Source organism: Rosa rugosa, chromosome 6 (genome assembly GCF_958449725.1).
Source record: "Rosa rugosa chromosome 6, drRosRugo1.1, whole genome shotgun sequence".
NCBI classification, from domain to species: domain Eukaryota; kingdom Viridiplantae; phylum Streptophyta; class Magnoliopsida; order Rosales; family Rosaceae; genus Rosa; species Rosa rugosa.
In genome coordinates this window covers 13,733,669-13,752,767 of record NC_084825.1, presented here as the reverse complement: position 1 = coordinate 13,752,767, position 19,099 = coordinate 13,733,669, and the positions used below count along the sequence as shown (strand labels likewise).

Genomic DNA, 19,099 nt, shown 5'->3' with positions numbered 1-19,099 from the left:
TTAATAGGCCATTTGCTAACAACCAAACAGTAGTATTGTACAACAAAGAATCCTTCAAAGGAATAAACTACATTCCTTAAACTTCAACGTCTTCCTCAACTTATCGAACTGGAGGATGCTATCTCTTCCCCTATGCTACCAAGAATGACAAAAACCAAGTGCAATGGGGCGACCTTTGGAGTTTTAAATGGGCTTTGGTTTTGGTGGAGAAACATAAGAAAAGTGAGAACACTTTACCCATCCCCAAGGGATAGATAAGCTTAATTAGGCTTTGGAAAACTTGCTCTATTTTTTGCTTGTTTGGGCCTTGAGCTTACTCCCATTCCAGGACTAGAGGAAGAAAAATGGTGGACGAGAGCAAGTGTGGTCGTTTTTGGGTGCTCAAAATCCCTATGGATTTATTTTGTTCAAATGTGATGCGATTTTCAAAAGGAATAAGTGAGAACGAAAGTATTAAGGAAGACCATAAGCTAGTTAGAACTTAGAACGAGTTGTTATTTCAAAAAAAATATTTGGTATTGTTTTAGATTTATATTACATTTCTACGCTCACATGCATCTTGAATTCAGCTTCAGGTGCTTGAAATCTACCAATCCTGGGTCCGGAGTGTGACAATAGCGTTCTTGGTTAAGAGAGAATGAGCTTAGGAGAAGATCTACTCCCTGTGGCCTGAGTCATGCTACTTTCCTTACATATTTAGGATATTCTTGTATTCTTGAATCTAGGTTAATTAGAGTTTGATTAGGACTACTACTTACCTTGTAGTACACGGATTGTATTTGAGGACATATATATAGCTTGTATACAGATTAGAATACACATCCGTAAATTATTCTCTCAAATTATATTTTCATAATGTTTGACTTGCTATTAGAGAAAATGTCCTATTGGGACATTAACTCTTTGTCTCTTTGATCTGTTTTCATTTACTCAATTAACTGGGTTTGATTTGTTTCGGATTTGTACCCGCTCAAACCTAAACCTAGGGGTTTGAGACTCTTTCGGGTTTGTCCAGCACATTCATAGACACAATTCAAACGATCTGTCTGTTAGATTTTTTACGATAGGTTGCTGGCAGGAGAACTGAGATGTCTTCAATAATTAATAAGATTTAAAAACATACTAAAAAAAAAAGAGGAAGATACATTTATTTTGGGTTAGTAGGCTTAATTTCATCATGTGCAACTTGAAGGGTCAGTCATCGGAGGGCTTGGCATCAATTTTGATAGGTTGGCAGCGGGGGTGCGCGTCTGCTATGGCCAACCTCTTTACCTGGATTTGGGCCTCTATGTCTGGGCCTTGGTTATGTGGGCTCAGCTTCCTCTGGGCCCATTTGAGTGGGTTTGATTCTTTTCAGGATTGGTCAAGTTGGAAGGTGCCTTGACACCCTCATCCAATACTAAGTGCTTTAGGCTGGCCTGATCTTAGAGTTTGACTTTCTTCGGCGATGTTGGGCCTTTATGGTCTCTAAAGTGCCAATCGTAATTCGGATCATAATTCTATTAAATTAGTAATTAACTCAAGTTGGACTAGAGAAAGAGGCTTATGGATAAGGAATGACTCATATATTTGTATGCTGGGAAATAGCATTCTGTTTCGTTCCACAATTACGTATAGGCGGATGGAGGACTAGGCAATGATTTTTCTCCATAAGACATGGAGTTATTCTTTGTTTATGAGTTTGCTTTAAAATGCAGGCTAACTTGACTTGTAATGAGTTTGCAGTACTTAGATAGAAGTTTAGTTGTTACCCTATCATTTTTGATGTCTTTAAGTGTATTTAGACTCTGGCTTTTTTGGTTAGTCATCTAATGGAATGAACCTTTATTTAAAAAAAAAATAAGGAAGATAAATTAATTTAGAATACTAGATTTGTTTTGCTTCTGTGGAAGAGAATTTATATATGTATTGATTGATCAAAGATATTTAGGTATTGAGTGATGTACGTACGAACAACTGGTTGCTACTTACTAGTCTTAGTTTCATCCTCTTGATAAAATCTTTTAAATCCATATAATATGGTATGGTTAAGCATATATTCCATACATAAATATGCTAAACTATACTGTCAAAAAGAAAAAGGAAAAAAAGTTTTTTTTTTAAATACTTTTTTTTTTCAAATGAGATTTTATAGGTAGGTTAAATGACCAAAACAGACATCAATGGCATTATGTATAATATAATTATTCTTATTATATTATTCTATAATTATGTATAATAATTCGATAAACACAATAGTTTCTATACATAGTCTTCCCATTTAATACTAGAATAAAGTTACTAAAACCCTAGCCGCCTAGAGCGAGTACGACAGAAGAGCAGAAAACCCTAGGTTTTTATATGTTTCATTTTTGCAATCACGGACGCTGTGGATGAGATGGCGGTGTTGGCGGCTTCTCTAGGATTGGCTAATGTTCGGCGACCGGTGGATTTGAGAGCACCACAAGGAGAAAGTTTGAGCAGGTCGCAAACTTACTTGGTTGGCAAGCTTTTGACAGTTAGGGCTTTCAATAAGCGATCTTTCATGGGGGTGTTTAGAAGGCCTTGGAGACTCAATGGGAGATATACGGTGCAAGAACATGATGACAGGTTCCTCTTTACTCTGCCAGGTCCATTGCTGAAATAGAATTCTTCGAGGAGGTCCTTGGGGTTTCGATTGTCGCCGATTTTTCTGGCACCATATGATGGTGTCGGGAAAATTGGGGTTGTACTGCTGAAGTCATTGGCCTTCTGGATGAAGATCAGAGGTCTCCCTCCAGCGTTCTATTCTAATCAATGCCCTCGTAGGCTGGTCTGCACCCTAGGGAGGTATTTGCAAAAAGATACGACCGAGTTTGATACGGGTCGAATCCGGATTCAAGTGGAAATTGATCTCATGCAACCGGTGGTCTTCCGTCGTTGTTTCACTGTGGAGGATGGGATTGATGTTGACCTGAAATTCTTTTTTGAGAATAAGTTTGGATGGTGTAATGACTGTGGCAAGCTCACCCATGTGGGACTGCCGTGTTCCGGCCCGCCTCTGGATGAGACTTTTGAAGGAATCTGCTTCCCCGACGATAAGGAATCTGGATCGGGTTATTGCTAGGGTGGATGGTACCCCGCTTGCAGGCTCTTCCTTGTTGTCTAGAGCTCAGGTTGGTAGAGATGGGAAAGGGGAGCCCGGTTCATGTCAGCCTCGACTCCAAAGGCCTATGCTCGAAAGGCGCTTCATCCCAAACCTGCAGGGGAGGGCACTTCCAGTAGTAAGTTACCTAAGGGTGATGGTCAGGAGGTGCAGGGAATAGTGCACAAGTTGAGGCTAGTGCTGATGGTCTAGAGGCCAACGAGGATGGTCAAATCACCGAACCCTCATCTGGTGAACTAGTTGTGGCCATGAAGTCACCAATATTTGGTCTGAGAAGGAAAAGAATGGAGGAAGATGGGGTCTCTCCAAAGAAACCAAGACTCAGTCTAGCTATAGGTAGAACCAATTTGGATAATGTTACTATGGGATTAGTTGTGTTGGATTCTTCTCAAGAGAGCACTAAGAAGCGGGGTCGTCCTCGAGGTGCCAAAAACAAGGTGAAAACTGATTGTAAGGTGGTGAAAACCTCACCTATGAAGAAAAGCAAGGCTTCGAAGAAGACTGAAAAATTGGTAAATTGATTCCCAGAGTTTACTTTGCCAGTTGAGAAAGGTACACCTAAAGCCTCCAAGGGTAAGGAGGTGACAGTTGCTTGAGTTGTTTTGTTGCAGTTAGAATAATGTCTATGCTAGTGGGAGCCTCTATAGAAGTATCTCGCTCTCTCTACCACAATGGTGTGCTTGGCGTAGTAGAGTTAGGTAGAATATGTTGCCTACGAGGCAAGTTGTTTTTATTAGCATAGACTACTCGGAGCTTATATTGTCAATTGGGAGTAGTCTTTTTGTATTATTCTTTGACCGTGATTAAGGGTAATATTAATTTATGAACTCTTCTTTCAAAAAAAAAAAATACAAGAATAAAGTTAGAAACCATCTAATATTTTTCTTTAAATAAATTATAATTAAATGGGGTGAAAAAACCATATAATTTAGAATTTCATAATCAATGGCATTAAATGTTTTTAAAATATTTTCTTTATTCCATTTTTTTAGTTAATTTTTTTATATCTAAAAGTTATGGGTGGTGCTATTCACACACCCATTTTCTCCATTCACACACTCCCTTTATTTTTCTATTACTTTAATTCAATTCTTGTTCACAAATTACCATAACTACCCTCCCTTGTGATTATGTTTCTTTTTTTTTTTTTTTTTTTTTTTTACTTTTTCTATTTGGCAAGTCAACCATTAATCAAACATCATTATACAATAAATCAATTTTCTTCATTTCAAAAAAAAAAAATTCAATTTTCTTTTACCTATAAATGAAGGAAAAATAATATGTTTATAAATTATTAAAAAAATAATTTTCTCTGTCCAACTAAGAACGCGCCTCACGCGCTGAAACCCTAAAGCCCTTGCTTGAGTTTTTCCGTCGTTCTTGTTCGGTTGCCTTGCTGTGCTGGTGCTGGCCTCTGGCCGCCCCTGCGCACGCTGTGTGCAGCCGGACGGGAAGTCTGGTTGTAGGCATGTCCAGTGCGTGGAGGCTGAGGTCGGAGGGGGCTTCGAGTTGTTTCTCTCGGTGTAGGGAGATGGTTGTATCTGTGTTGTCGCTGGGGATGGGGACCGGACTGGAGATGGATCTAAACCAGAACGGAGTGGCTCGTGGCTGTCTGTGGAAGGCAGGCTGGGATCGGTGGTTTGCTGGGTTGGAGCGTTGGCTTGATGGATTGGATGAAGGCGGCTCGATGGCGCTTGATTCGAATCGTGGCGTAGCTCCATGGTGGAGGTTTGGGCATTTCAACAGTGATGAGGCACAACATGCCAGCAAGAACGCGTTGGTGCAGGGGGCCTGACGTCGGAGGCTGGGCGGTGGATATGGTGGTTGGGCGGCGGCATGGATGCAGGTGTTGATTTGGGCTGAGAAGGGATTTGGGCTCCTTGCTGTTTTAGTCTCTTGGGCTTGGACATTGCTAGTGGGCCTCGTCTGGGCTTGTGCTTGGGTTAGGGCTCAATTTTTGGGTTGTACCTTGGCTGTTTATTTATTTATAGTTTTTAGGATTAAATTCAGTTTACCCCCCTGAGGTTTGGAGGTTATTTCATGTTAGTCCCTGTCCTCTCAATTTATTCAGTTTACCCCTCGAGCTTTCCAATTTTCCTCAACCATGTCCATTCCCTCCAATTTGGACGTTAAGTTTGACAAAAAAGCCCACTTTAAGGGCTAAAATTGTCATATTTCAAGGAGAAAAAAAAACCATGACAAAAAAAAAAAAAAAAAAAAATTTGTCATGGTGTTTTTTTTTCCTTGAAATGACAATTAAACAAAAAATTATTATTATTCTTCTTCTTCAATGAGAGAGAATCGAACAAAAAAAATTCTTCTTCTTCTTCTTCAATGAGAGAGAAGAAAAAAAACCATGACAAAAAAAAAAGGAAGAAGATTTTTTTTTTTGTCATAGTGTTTTTTTTCCTTGAAATGACAATTTTAGCCCTTAGAGTGGCTTTTTTTTTTTTTCAGACTTAATATCCAAATTGAACGGAATGGACACGATTGAGGAGAATTGAAAAGCTCGAGGGATAAACTGATTAAATTGAGAGAACATGGACTAACATGAAATTACCCCCAAACCTCAGGGAGGGTAAACTAAATTTAATCATAGTTTTTATCTATTTATATTTTCTAGTTTGGATGTGCTTTTTGCGCGCAATAATTTCCTACACTTGTCGTGTAGGGCTAGTCGAGCCTTGTGCTGTTGTGCCTGTGTATGCACTCTAAGTGCCTTGTCTACTCTAGGTAGGCAGCGAGTTCCTTGCTTCGTCAGATGGTCGTTACCGCCTAGTGGTAGGGTGAAGCTAAGTGTCGTCAGATTTATCCTCCGGCAGCAACATAGTAGGAAAACTGTGCGTATGGTAATTATGCTATGTTGTAATCGTGTTACATATCGAGTTATCTTTCCGTTATGTCACCGCTATTTCAAAGCAAATAGAGTCGCCAGTGGAGCGCTCTTTGCTAGTTGGTGCCTAGTTGAATACAGTTATTTGGTAGAGACTCCTGTTAGTATTTCAGGACGTTTTCTAGGTGCTTATTGTAATCAGAGGTTTAGGCTCATTGTCTCCCCCTGTATTCGACAGTTTCATTAATCAAGGCTTGAGGGCAACCGCACCAGCCCTTTATTAAAAAAAAAACTAAATACTGTTTAGTCCTTAAGCTTTTGACCATAAAACACTTCAGTCCCTGACCTTCTAATTTCACACGTTTAGTCCCTGTACTTCAAAATTTCAGACCAATAGGTCCTTGCCATCTAAAAGTCGCGGCAAAATGTCTATTATGCCCTCAGTTTTTTTTTAAATAAATCTATTCCTTTCTCTTTTTTTATTTATTCTTTTTTCTTTATTTTATTTATTCTTTTTTTTTTTCAAATAGAAAGAAAGAAAGGGAAAAAAACATTAAAAAAAAAGAAAAAGAAAGAAAGAAAGGGAAGAAAAAAAATTTCTTTTCCAAAAAAAAATAAAATAATTAATTAATGACATTTTGCTGCGACTTTTAGACAGCAAGGACCTATTGGTCTGAAATTTTGAAGTACAGGGACTAAACGTGTGAAATTAGAAGGTCAGGGACTGAAGTGTTTTATGGTCAAAAGCTCAAGGACTAAACAGTATTTAGTCCTTAAAAAAAATATATGTTTATTAAGTGGAATGACATGTATTATTAGACAAGGAATATCTTTCCCAAGTAATTACGTTCATCCAACTGAATCTGAATTGCAAAGTTTGTCCTCAAACAAGTAGGAGGGGTAAGATGCATGCTTTACTCCTTTGTTGTCTCGGGTTCCAATATTACACCCAGCTTATTAGAGTTTCTCGTCTTTTATAGATTGGCAATAAGCCATTTTCAAACGTAGTCTGCAAATTTGGGAAATTTGTAGGTAAAAAAAAAAAAAAAAAAAAAAAAAAACTGGAGTATAGTTCAAAATAAATTATTTGAACAAGACTTACCTGAGGGGATAGACAAATGTAGACACACACATAATCAATAATATGAAACTCTTAATATAATGTATTTTAGATAACTGTATTGAAAGAACACTCAGCCATAAATAATAATAAGAATGTATCATGCAAGGACAAACTTTGCAATTTAGATTCAGTTGGATGAGCGTAATTACTTGGGAAGCATATTCCTTGTCTAATAATACAGGTCATTCCACTTAATGAACATATTATGTTTCCTTTCTTTATAGGTAAAAGAAAATTGATTATTTTTTTCTAAACGAGGAAAATTAATTTATTGTATAATGATGTTTGATTCATGATTGACTTGCCAAATAAAAAAAATAAAAAGACACATAATTACAAGGGAGGGTAATTTGTGAAAAAAAAATTGAATTAAAGTAATAGAAAAATGGAATGGGTGTGTGAATAGAGAAAATGGGTGTGTGAATAGGACTACCCAAAGTTATTATCAATTTGTTATCTAATATAAAACATCACAGGTAAAGAAAAATTTAATTGTTAATTTATTTGGCCTCTTTAATGACAACTTGTAGTTTCGCCACTATCGAGAAACTATTGATATAGTTTTGGTTGAATGTTCAGCTCAATATTTTGTACTTGATCAATAGGGTGTTTGGTGGACGAGAACTTAGATAATACAAAATCATTTCTACGAGTCTTTAGCAAACTTTTTACTTGGCTCCTTAATTAGTTATTTTGGAAATCATGTTTAGCTTTTTATCAATTTTAGCAGCTGCATCAGACTCCTAGGTGGCTCTCCATTTAAACTTTTAGCTATCTCGCTCCTAAATATAGAGAGCGAGATGAGGCTCTCTATTATTTTTGTTAATTTAAAACATTTCTTTTGAGTCATTCTATGTAATTTATAAATCTATAAAAATATTTAAACTAAGTTTTTTCATTCAATAAATAATATAAATTCAAATCTAGTTAAATTAGAGAGAACTGATGAAGACGTATTTCTAAAGGAGCTAGTTAAATTCAAATCTAGTTAAAATAGAGAGAACTAATGAAGACGTATTTTTAAAGTAGCCAGTGAAAATGACATTTTAGCTACTTTGGCTAAAATTTGACTAAAAAATGGTTAGCAATGCTAAAGCTAAGTATCTATTTGAAGGGAACCATTCTCAATCAATAATAACCAATTGAAAAGTTTTGACCTAGCGCTTTGCTAGGGGAGAGAGCAGCCGCCCACGCGGTTTGCTTCTGAATCTTCCTTCATGAATATGGAGGATTTGGGTGATTCCGGTGGTGCGGTAGGGATCTGGCGTAGCAGCGAGGGTTGCTTGCCTCGTTTCTCTTCCATGCGCCGGAGTTGCTATGGTGATTCTCGAGGCCATTGGAGGCTCGGATGGTGGAATCGCTTTCCACTTCTGGTGGTGGACGAGCGTCGTACGATGGAGGCGAGTCTTGGTCGCGTACGGCGGTTCTGGATTCGCGTCTGGAAGGTTGATATGAGCGACGTTGGGAGGCGTGTGACGGGCGACAGAGCGCCGGATGCTGAGCCGATAGGCCGCAGCTTTCCCAGGCTGAAGATGCTGAGCGACGGCGTGGTGCAGATTGGTTTGAAGATCCGGATTTGGGATCCGGGTCGGATCTGGGTCTGGATTTGGGCTTGGCACTTGGCCTGGATCTGGGTTTTGAGGTTGATTGTCTTTTGGTTTTCATCCTTTTGGTTCTTAGGTCACTTTGGTGGAAGATTGATCTCTTTTTGGCGTATTTTTTATGTGGAAGATGTTTGGATGGTCACATCACCAGTTACATTGTTAGAAGATTGCCCTTTTGTGGATGGTCACACTATCAGTAACATAGGTGGAAGATTGTTCTCTTTTCGACGTAAGATGTACGAGGAATCTGCTTGGTCGGTCATACCACCGGTTACTTTGATAGAAGATTACCCTGTTATGGTTGGTCATACTATTAGTAACTTTTCACATAGCACGGTTTACACCCGATGCGTCCTCAGATGCATTTTTGCATCCAATCGTATCTTTGCTAGGTTTTATGTTCATTGCTTTATTTTCGTATCTTTCATTTATGATGTAGTTTATACATCTGTCTTTTGTAATCTTTCTTATTATTAATGGAGTTGACATTTATTCTCAAAAAAAAAAAAAATCTATTTGAAGGGAACAATAATGAATCTTTATGTATTTCCTAATAACTAACACAATTAATTAATATGGTCATTTACAAAAAGTCAATATAATAATATATACTAATCATATTAAATAATATATACTAATATATATTAATCATATTATATATATAGTATTAATATAGTCAAATAATATGATATTTCATGATTTTTGAACTTAGCCCACTACCTAGGATCCAAGTCGTGGGTTCGAGTCACCATGAGGGTAAGAGTGAAATTTTTTGATCCTCTTTAATAATAATAAAAAAAAAAATTTAAATTTTAAAAAAAAAACTTAAGGATTTTTTTTTTTTTTTGAAGAACTTAAGGATATTTTAAGTACTTCCAGTTTTATATTTAGTAAAACATTAAAATGAGAAATTAAATGGATAGTATATTAAGTAGAGAGTATGTATTAAATAGTTAGATATGTGTATTTAAAACTTCTCGACATAATTTTTTTTACTAATATTTTGGGTAGACTATTCGGCGGCCATAAGGATAAGAGAAGGGCAAATAAGAATAGAAATATATGGAGTAATTGACAGCTCACAGCTACGGGATGAAATTAATGGTGTTAGGGAAGCATTTATTCATATTAATTTAATGTACTTGAGAATGACGGAACGCAGCTGCAACTGTGCGAGGAAAACATTTGCCAGAATTATATTGATCATACCAGCCCTCGCATGGACCATCATCATATATATAATCATTCCCAAATCCAAGCTCAAAGCCATCCACCAGTGCATTTTGTATGTCTATGTATGTGAAAGATGGGTCTTCGGTTGTGTTTACAAAAAGTCGGGAAGGTGCAAAACTCATCCACTCTAAGGTGCAACCCTCCTCCACGTCCCCTGACATCATGGCAGGAGGATACTGAAATGTATAGAAAATATAACCATACCTTTTGGGATGGGACAAAGAAGAAGAAGAAGAAGTACCAGTACTGCTAGTACTAGTATCATTGCATGCAGCAGTGTTCACATACAGAGAAGAATTCACTGGATGTGAACACTTGAGAAAGGATATAGAGATTGAAAGAGGTTCCCAAAAATTAGAGGATATATTATCAAATTCATACGTTAACCAATCATAAAAATTGTGTGAGGAATAAAGAGGAACGGAGGAGCAATTGTTCTTCTGAAAGCCAGGATCCACGACTCGGATTGTTTGGTTATGATAGTTGATTGCCTTTACGTGGTATCTCCCAGAAGAAAAGTCTAAGAGAGTACTGTTGTTCTCACAATTGAGAGTATAGGCTACGTGGCCGCAGTGCTTTGGATCATTTTTTAGTCGGAAAGGGTAGCTTATGTTATGGATATTGCCGCAAGAAGACGGGGTACAGTACTTAAGACTATCTGTCGACTTAGAGCTACAAGCAAGAATGACTACCATCAAAGTCCATGCAGACTGAGTAAAGGACCTTCCAGTTATACCCATAGAAGGAGCGAGGGAAGGAGGGAGGGAGGGAGGGAGGGAGAGAGACAGAGAGATTTGTTCGTTTTTAACTTCAGAGAGGCCAGTTATATATTACATACGAGTTGTGATGTTTAAGTGATCTTGTGCATAGGTAAGCCATGTCAGACAGTCGGTCAGTCAATATTGGAAGGCCATGGTGGACTTGGTCTTAATTTGTTGTTCATCTGGATTTTTGTTTGTGGAAAATATCGTCTTTCCTTTTTTGTCTTCTTCTTCTGGAAAATGGTCAATAAGAAATTATTATTTGCCATTGATTCTGCATTTCGTTGAAAATATCATTTAGTATAAAACAGTTCGTTTTGAATTATTCATGTAAGGTACCAAGCTTAGTTGCTGAAAATTTCATCTTATTTGGAGAGAAAATGCAGCGACTAATCCTCATATCAGCCTATTGCATATTAATGTCAATGGCTTTCTTCAAGGTGTGCCATAATGCATGCACAGAATCAGAGTGTGACCATGATGATCATCGCCTTGCTATTCATGTCCCGGTCAAGCGCGTCCGTTGTGGTTATTTTCAGCAGCAGAGCGACAAGACGGTTGTTGAGCAGAAGCAAATGGTAGTAAAATACTTTGTGAAACACATAGATTATAAGCACCAGAAAATTCAAGTACATATTCCAGATGATTGCTTACTCCTAAAGCAATTAGAAACCCCAAACATGAAGCCAATGTTCTTTCCTTTCAACTTCTCAGAATACGATGCGGATTGCATCAGCTTATTCAACTGTCCCACAGCTATTTATCCGCACAAACAAGTCCCCTGCCTCAGTGACCTGGTATACAAAAATATATATGCCGTTTCTTCGGACGTTCAAGCCCCACAGTACTGTAAAAAGATGTATGATTTAACAAATCCATATGTACTTCATTTGAAAGAAATATATCGATATGAACTTATGTATCGATCGAATCCAGAGTACCATATTTGGTGGTCTACACCAAATTGTACAGAATGTGAAGCGAAGCGTAAGAAGTGTCAATTGAAGATCCACGGCACCAAAAGTGAAATTGAATGTGTTCATTTTAGCAAACCAAGTAAGGGTTGATAACTTAAATCTTATGTCACATATATTTCCTACTCAAATTTTAACTGTCGTCAGCTTCTTTCAATTTATTCTTCAACATGAATGGAACTCTGATTTGTAATTTTTCAACAGGTGCAACAAAAACATTAGTGTCTACAGGTGAGTTGTAAAAATATATAACCAGTATTTTGCTCCATTTCATGTTTTGAAGAAATTGCGGATATGTTAACCTAAAGGAAATCTCTCCATGCAGGTGCAACTGTGACTACAATCATTTTACTAATATCGGTGACTGTAGTCTATAGATCTCATAAAAAGGAAAAGGAGAATCAATTGAAAATTGAAACATTCCTAGAGGATTACAAAGCGCTCAAGCCAAGCAGATATTCCTACGCAGATATCAAAAGAATTACAAATCAATTTGAGGACAAGCTGGGCCAAGGAGCGTATGGAACTGTTTTCAAAGGGAAGCTTTCATCTGAAGTTTTTGTTGCTGTTAAAGTCCTCAACAATTCCGAAAACGGAGATGGGGAAGAATTCATCAATGAGGTGGGAACAATGGATCATATCCACCATGTCAACGTGGTCCGCATGGTTGGCTTCTGTGCAGAAGGATTTAGACGAGCTCTTGTTTATGAGTTTTTCCCCAATGGTTCACTACAGGATTTCATTTCATCAGCAGACAATAAGAATTCTTTCCTTGGTTGGGATAAGTTAAAAGATATTTCTCTAGGCATTGCCAAAGGAATTGAATATCTACACCAAGGATGCGATCAACGAATTCTTCATTTTGATATCAAACCTCAAAATGTTTTGCTAGATCAAAACTTCACTCCAAAAATTTCTGATTTTGGGATGTCCAAGTTGTGTGCCAAGGATCAAAGTATAGTGTCAATGACTATGGCTAGGGGGACTATAGGCTATATTGCACCTGAAGTGTTCTCCCGGAATTTTGGAAATGTGTCATATAAGTCAGATGTCTATAGTTTTGGAATGTTGCTGCTCGAGATTGTAGGAGGGAGGAAGAATATTGGTGAAACCATGGATAACACTGGGGAAGTATACTACCCAGAATGGATACATAATCTTTTAGATGAAGGGGAAGACCTTCGAGTCCATATTGGGGAAGAAGGATCGAGAATAGATTCTCGAATTCCAAAAGAATTAGCAATTGTAGGCCTTTGGTGTATCCAATGGCACCCAATGAATCGTCCATCCATGAAATCAGTGGTTCAGATGTTGGGAGGAAGAGAAAATTTAACCATGCCACCTAATCCTTTTGCGTCTACAGGTCCTACAAGAACAAATGCAACAAGTCGCCCGGCTGCAAGACGCTTCAACCTCGACTTAGAAGCAATTGTTGAATTAGAGTAAAAATGTTGAATTAATTATTGTTTATGCATTGAGAGTTTGGAAATGTATGTGCAAATTAGTTATATATATACCAAAAAATTAAGGAACTGTCACACCATTCCAGATCAGATCTTTGATTCCTGTAACTGATTCTAAATTTCTGCATATAACTCTCGCAACAATTCAATCAATGGAACAAGATTGATGTCTTATACTGTGTTAATGATCGATCGAGGAACTATAAAGCAGACGCTTCACTGTTGTCATTGAAAATACATGCATATAGGCACCATAGAATTTTTCGATGGGGAAAATTACCTACGTTCAAGGGAAATCCAAACGTAGGTAATTCATGATATAACTATTTAGATTGCTTATGGGTCTTTCTAAATGTACCCAGAAAAGTTCTAAGTCCAGCAAATTTTTTTTTTTTTTCATTACCTTTAATTATGTCTAATTAAACCAACTGATTTTCCCAAAATACCCTAGAATACAATGTCCCCAGCAAAACAAAACCCCAGATTTTTATGCTCGTTCATTCCCATCATGCCTGACCGAGGTCTTAGTTCATATTTCAATCCTTTTATGAAAGCCGCTGGTCAAGAATCAGAGAAAGTTAGGCAAAACACACACGTTTTCAAAACTCGTTCTCTTTCTCAATGATTAATGAAATAAAAGAATAAATAAACAAGCTAAAATATGGAAGAATTGCTCTGTTTGATCTATGGCACTATATTGTACATAATAGGTAGCTAGGTTTTATTCTTCTAATAGTTCAAGTTTCGCAGCTTCCATTCAATCAACAAATTAAAGAATGGGAAAAATGGGGACCTCTCTAGTTTTGAGTCTTCTAGTGGCAGTAGTGGCTTTCGCTTCGTAAACCTCGGCAAACTACCCTTACTCCTCTCCTCCACCACTTGCTTCTCCTCCTTACCACTACAAGTCACCGCCGCCACCAACGACGTAAGTGCACTACGCACCATCCCATCGATGAGTAGAATTGCATATTGAATAGCCGAAATCGACGAGTAGAAAGACGTGCGATAAGAAGTTTTTCTTTGCTGGGTGTATCTTATGATGGTAATTTAGGAACAACTGATGAGTTTATTTAGATATAAGGAAAGATAATTAAAAAAAAAAAAAATTTGGGTATACTTAGAAATTTGCTGGATACATATAGAAAGCCCCATTGCTTATTAATGCAATTCATATTTGCAAAAACAAAAAAAACAAAAACAAAACAAAAAAAAGGAGGAGGAAATTTAAACTTTGAGTTTTCTTGCATGCCAGAATTATCTCATGTGGATCAATTAATTAATACAGAATGCACAGAGGGACTGGACTTTGAGAGGGTGGGGTGCACATTGATGGACATGTCAATTAAGAGAAACAGGCTTGATATTTCACTATTGGTTAAGTCTGTATTTACATGGACCAGAACTAGGTTGGGATTGTGGGGTTGGACTAGTAGTAGTACTGGACAAATTGATGGAGACTAAAAGAAAACGCAAGGAGTTTTCTTTGCATGTGAAGGTGTTTACCGATCGAATTTAGACTCTGTTTGAGTCATATGTGGTTCGAGTTATATGAAAAGTCTTTATGGGTACTGTTTGGACCCAAAATGAACATTTTGGCCTGACAAGGCACGTCTTGGAGAAATTGAGCCAATGTCAGTGGCTCAAGCTATATATTGTCGACAAGCTCGAAATATATATTTAGAGGCTAAATAAAGCCTACTATGGAAGCATGGAAGCATGGAAACATGAAAAGTCAACTTTAGCACATTTTCCTACTTCGGCTAGGAGAAACCGAGCTAAACAAGGAAGTAGGGGCGGCAGACTAACCAAATGAAATCTAAATGAGCTAAAACTTTCCAGATTAATTCTAGACAGCCCAAGGATCATTTCTTATGAATAGTACAAGAGCTTTTTTTGAGTGGAAGGCCTTCAAACAATCAGCCCAATTTTCTACAGAAGCAAAACTGGAAAACTGGACCTGTAAGAGGTCCAGCAGCATTTTCGGCCCAACCACATGGAATAAAAATCTGAAAAATTGTCAGGATGATGTACACTCATAGTGGAACATTTCATATGAAGAAGTCGAAGGCATATAATGAAGTCTTGTTGGAGAAATAATTGAAGGAATAAAGGGGCAGAAACTGACCTAAAACCAGCTCAATATTCACATGTTCATGTTTTCTACCCACATGAAGAAAGCTAGATGCTTTTCTCTTTTTCCTTGGATATATTTTTCTTCTACAATCTCTTTAATAGATCATCACCACTTCCATGTTGCTGCACCTTCATGCTTTGCTTTCATTTCATCTTTTCTCTATCTTTTCCATATTTTACAAGTGAACTTAGATCTACTTTCATTATTTTTCTTCCACTCATCATTTCACTCTTCTTTTTCTTCCCTATATAAACACCTTCTCCTCTCATTCTATGACACACATTCACATTCAACAACAACATCTCTAAGATGATCTAAGTTCTCTCTAGAGCAAACCTCTCTAAGAGCAACTCCTCTCCTTCTCTTTCTCTTACCGGTGATCACACTCCTAGTCCTAGTCTTCTCATAAGCCGACTTTCAGTGCCACCAAACCCTCTGTCAACGTGCTTCGGTCCTAGTCTCCTCGGGAGCCGACGGTAGTGCCGCGACCAAAACGGTTACAGAACCAGCCAAGCAAGGGTAACGCCCTAGCAACCCAGCCAAGCTAAAGTCACGCTTTAGCAAGTTCTCTCTACTTCCCGGTGGTTCTCGCTCTGCTCGATCTACAACATCGAGTATCGATTTGGTGACGCAAGAAGATTAGCAAAAGTCCTCACCACGAGGCACAAAGAATCCCACGACGAGGTTGGTGCTCTCCTCGTCCACAATTGCTTGAAAGAAGTCAGGTCAAGGGACACCCCCGACGACCGCACCCAAACGGTGCTGGCACGCCCGAGCAGAAAAGAGACTGTTGACCAGCTGCAGCAAAATTGGAGCCAAACAGGTACATTTTCAATGTTGAATTTTCAATTTCCCGATGGGGCATATTACCTACGTTCAAGGGAAATCCAAACTTTGAATTTTCTTCCATGTCAAAATCTGATGTGGATCAATTAATTAATACAAAATGCAGAGAGGGACTGGACTTTAAGAGGGTGGGGTGCACATTGATGGACATGCCAATTAAGAGAAACAGCCTTGATATTTCACCATTGATTTAAGTCTTTATTTACAGGGACCAGAACTAGGTTGGGATTGTGGGGTTGGACTAGTAGTAGTACTGGACAAATTGACGAAGACTAAAAGAAAACGCATGTAGCTTTCTTTGCACGTTAAGGTGTTTACCGATCGAACTTAGACTCTGTTTGAGTCAGATGTGGTTCGAGTTATATGAAAAAGTCTTTACGGGTGCATTTTTGAATATTGAATTTTCAACTTCCCGATGGGGCACATTACCTACGTTCAAGGGAAATCCAAACTTTGAATTTTCTTCCATGCCAGAATTTGATGTGGATCAATTAACTAATACAGAATGCAGAGAGGGACTGGACTTTAAGAGGGTGGGTTGCACATTGATGGACATGTCAATTAAGAGAAACAGCCTTGATATTTCACTATTGATTGAGTTTTAATTTACAAGACCAGAACTAGGTTGGGATTGTGGGGTTGGACTAGTAGTAGTACTGGACAAATTGGCGGAGAATAAAAGAAAAAGCATGGAGTTTTCTTTGCACGTTAAGGTGTTTATGGATCGAACTTAGACTCTGTTTGAGTCATATGTGGTTCGAGTTATATGAAAAAGTCTTTACGAGTACATTTTCAATTTCCCGATGGGGCGACTGGACTTTAAGATGGTGGGGTGCACATTGATGGACATGTCAATTAAGAGAAACAGCCTTGATATTTCACTATTGATTAAGTCTTTATTTACAGGGACCAGAACTAGGTTGGGATTTCGGGGTTGGACTAGTAGTAGTACTGGACAATTGACGGAGACTAAAAGAAAACGCATGGAGCTTTGTTTGCACGTTAAGGTGTTTACCGATCGAACTTAGATTCTGTTTGAGTCATATGTGGTTCGAGTTACATGAAAAAGTCTTTACGGGTGCATTTTCAATATTGAATTTTCAACTTCCCGATGGGGCACATTACCTACGTTCAAGGGAAATCCAAACTTTGAATTTTCTTCCATGCCAGAATTTGATGTGTATCAATTAATTAATACAGAATGCAGAGAGGGACTGGACTTTAAGAGGGTAGGTTGCACATTGATGGACATGTCAATTAAGAAAAACAGCCTTGATATTTCACTATTGATTGAGTTTTTATTTATAGGACCAGAACTAGGTTGAGATTGTGGGGTTGGACTAGTAGTAGTATTGGACAAACTGAAGGAGACTAAAAGAAAAAGCATGGAGTTTTCTTTGCACATTAAGGTGTTTACCGATCGAACTTGGACTCTGTTTGAGTCATATGTGGTTCAAGTTATATGAAAAAGTCTTTACGGGTACATTTTCAATATTGAATTTTCAATTTCCCGATGGGGCATATTACCTACGTTCAAGGGAAATCCAAACTTTGAATTTTCTTCCATGCCAGAATCTGATGTGGATCAATTAATTAATACAGAATGCAGAGAGGGACTGGAGTTTAAGAGGGTGGGTTGCACATTGACGGACATGTCAATTAAGAGAAACAGCCTTGAAATTTCACTATTGATTAAGTCTTTATTTACATGGACCTGAACTAGGTTGGGATTGTGGGTTGGACTAGTAGTAGTACTGGACATGTTGACGAAGACTAGCTAAAAGAAAACGCATGGAGCTTTCTTTGCACGTTAAGGTGTTTACCGGTCGAACTTAGACTCTGTTTGAATCATATGTGGTTCAAGTTATATGAAAAAGTCTTTACGGGTGCATTTTCAATATTAAATTTTGAGTTAAATACTGTTTACTCCCTATACTTATAGGGTTTCATCGTTTCAGTCCCTGACCTTCGAATTTCACCTAAAAAGTCCATGAACTCTCAATTTCCTCCCAATTCGTCCATGTCGTCAAGCTCCGTCCAAATTGTCTGTTAAATTGCTGACGTGACATCCATTTTACACTTAAATGTCCATTTTACCCTTAATTACTGTTTCTCTCTCTCTCTCTCTCTCTCTCTCTCTTCCCTTAACCAATGTTAACGACCACCCACCACCACCATCACAACCCTTATTCCTCTCCTAACTTACGCCTCTCTTCTCTCCTTATCCCACACCTTAATGTCCTCACCCACCTCCTGTCGGCGCTTCCCGCCGTCGTACTTCGAAAAAACCAAATAGCCATAAACTAACAGATCAAACCCCTAAGTTGGAAACCTACAAGTTGCTATTATTTCAATTCCAATTTTGCAACCCAGTTCTATGAATTGTGAAACTTTGTGATGAAAAAAGCAATTACCAACAGCCTAATTCTTCCCCTTCATTTGGCCAATCCAATCTCGACTCGAAAAAGCAATCTATGCCCCATAAGTTCTCCCAACATTTCTCATACACTCTCAAACATGAAATTAAACTTACAGTAAAACCCAGTTGCCATCAAGTAGCCCCGGATTCTTCGTCGGCGCTAGAGTGGGATTCGCCACCTTCAACTGGTTAACCAACTCCACCAATTCTGCTCTCACCTCCGACCCGGCCCTAAAGCCCAATTCAGTCCCATAAAACAAATCTACCAAGCACCTCTTCAGCTCAGTAAGCTTGGAGTCCACCTCCTCCGTGCTCTTAACCTCAGCTTTGGCCGAACTTCCATTCCCGATCTTCACGACCTCATCATATCAATTCCTCCCCACTCATCCTTGTTCACCGGAGGGTCCGATTCAAAGATTTTCGACTCGGCCTCTGGGTCGGGCTATGCCGCCTCGCCCTACTCGTCGATGGTTTTCGCCGCCAGATGGTCGCCACATTGAAGCATATTATGTATCTAGATCAGAACGATCGGGATGATGTCGCCACCACTCTCGCCGTCCAATTCCCCCTCGTCTCGCGGTCCAA

At 38.4% G+C, this 19,099-nt stretch overlaps 1 protein-coding gene across 1 annotated transcript; it reads left to right on the top strand.

Annotated features, from left to right (window-relative positions):
• Positions 1-10,882: 10,882 nt before the first annotated feature.
• LOC133718144 (rust resistance kinase Lr10-like) lies at positions 10,883-13,287 on the top strand. Its single transcript, XM_062144960.1, has 3 exons — positions 10,883-11,734; positions 11,857-11,883; positions 11,978-13,287. The coding sequence occupies exons 1-3, from the start codon at positions 11,059-11,061 to the stop codon at positions 13,096-13,098; spliced, it is 1,824 nt and encodes a 607-aa protein (XP_062000944.1). The 5' UTR covers positions 10,883-11,058; the 3' UTR covers positions 13,099-13,287.
• The last annotated feature ends 5,812 nt before the right edge of the window (positions 13,288-19,099 follow it).

Excerpts from the sequence above, each read along its gene's own strand:
- LOC133718144 (XM_062144960.1), top strand. The coding sequence starts at position 11,059 with ATGCAGCGACTAATCCTCATATCAGCCTATTGCATATTAATGTCAATG. Across the intron at positions 11,735-11,856 it reads TGTTCATTTTAGCAAACCAA|GTGCAACAAAAACATTAGTG; the intron begins GTAAGGGTTGAT and ends ATTTTTCAACAG. Across the intron at positions 11,884-11,977 it reads AAAAACATTAGTGTCTACAG|GTGCAACTGTGACTACAATC; the intron begins GTGAGTTGTAAA and ends CTCTCCATGCAG.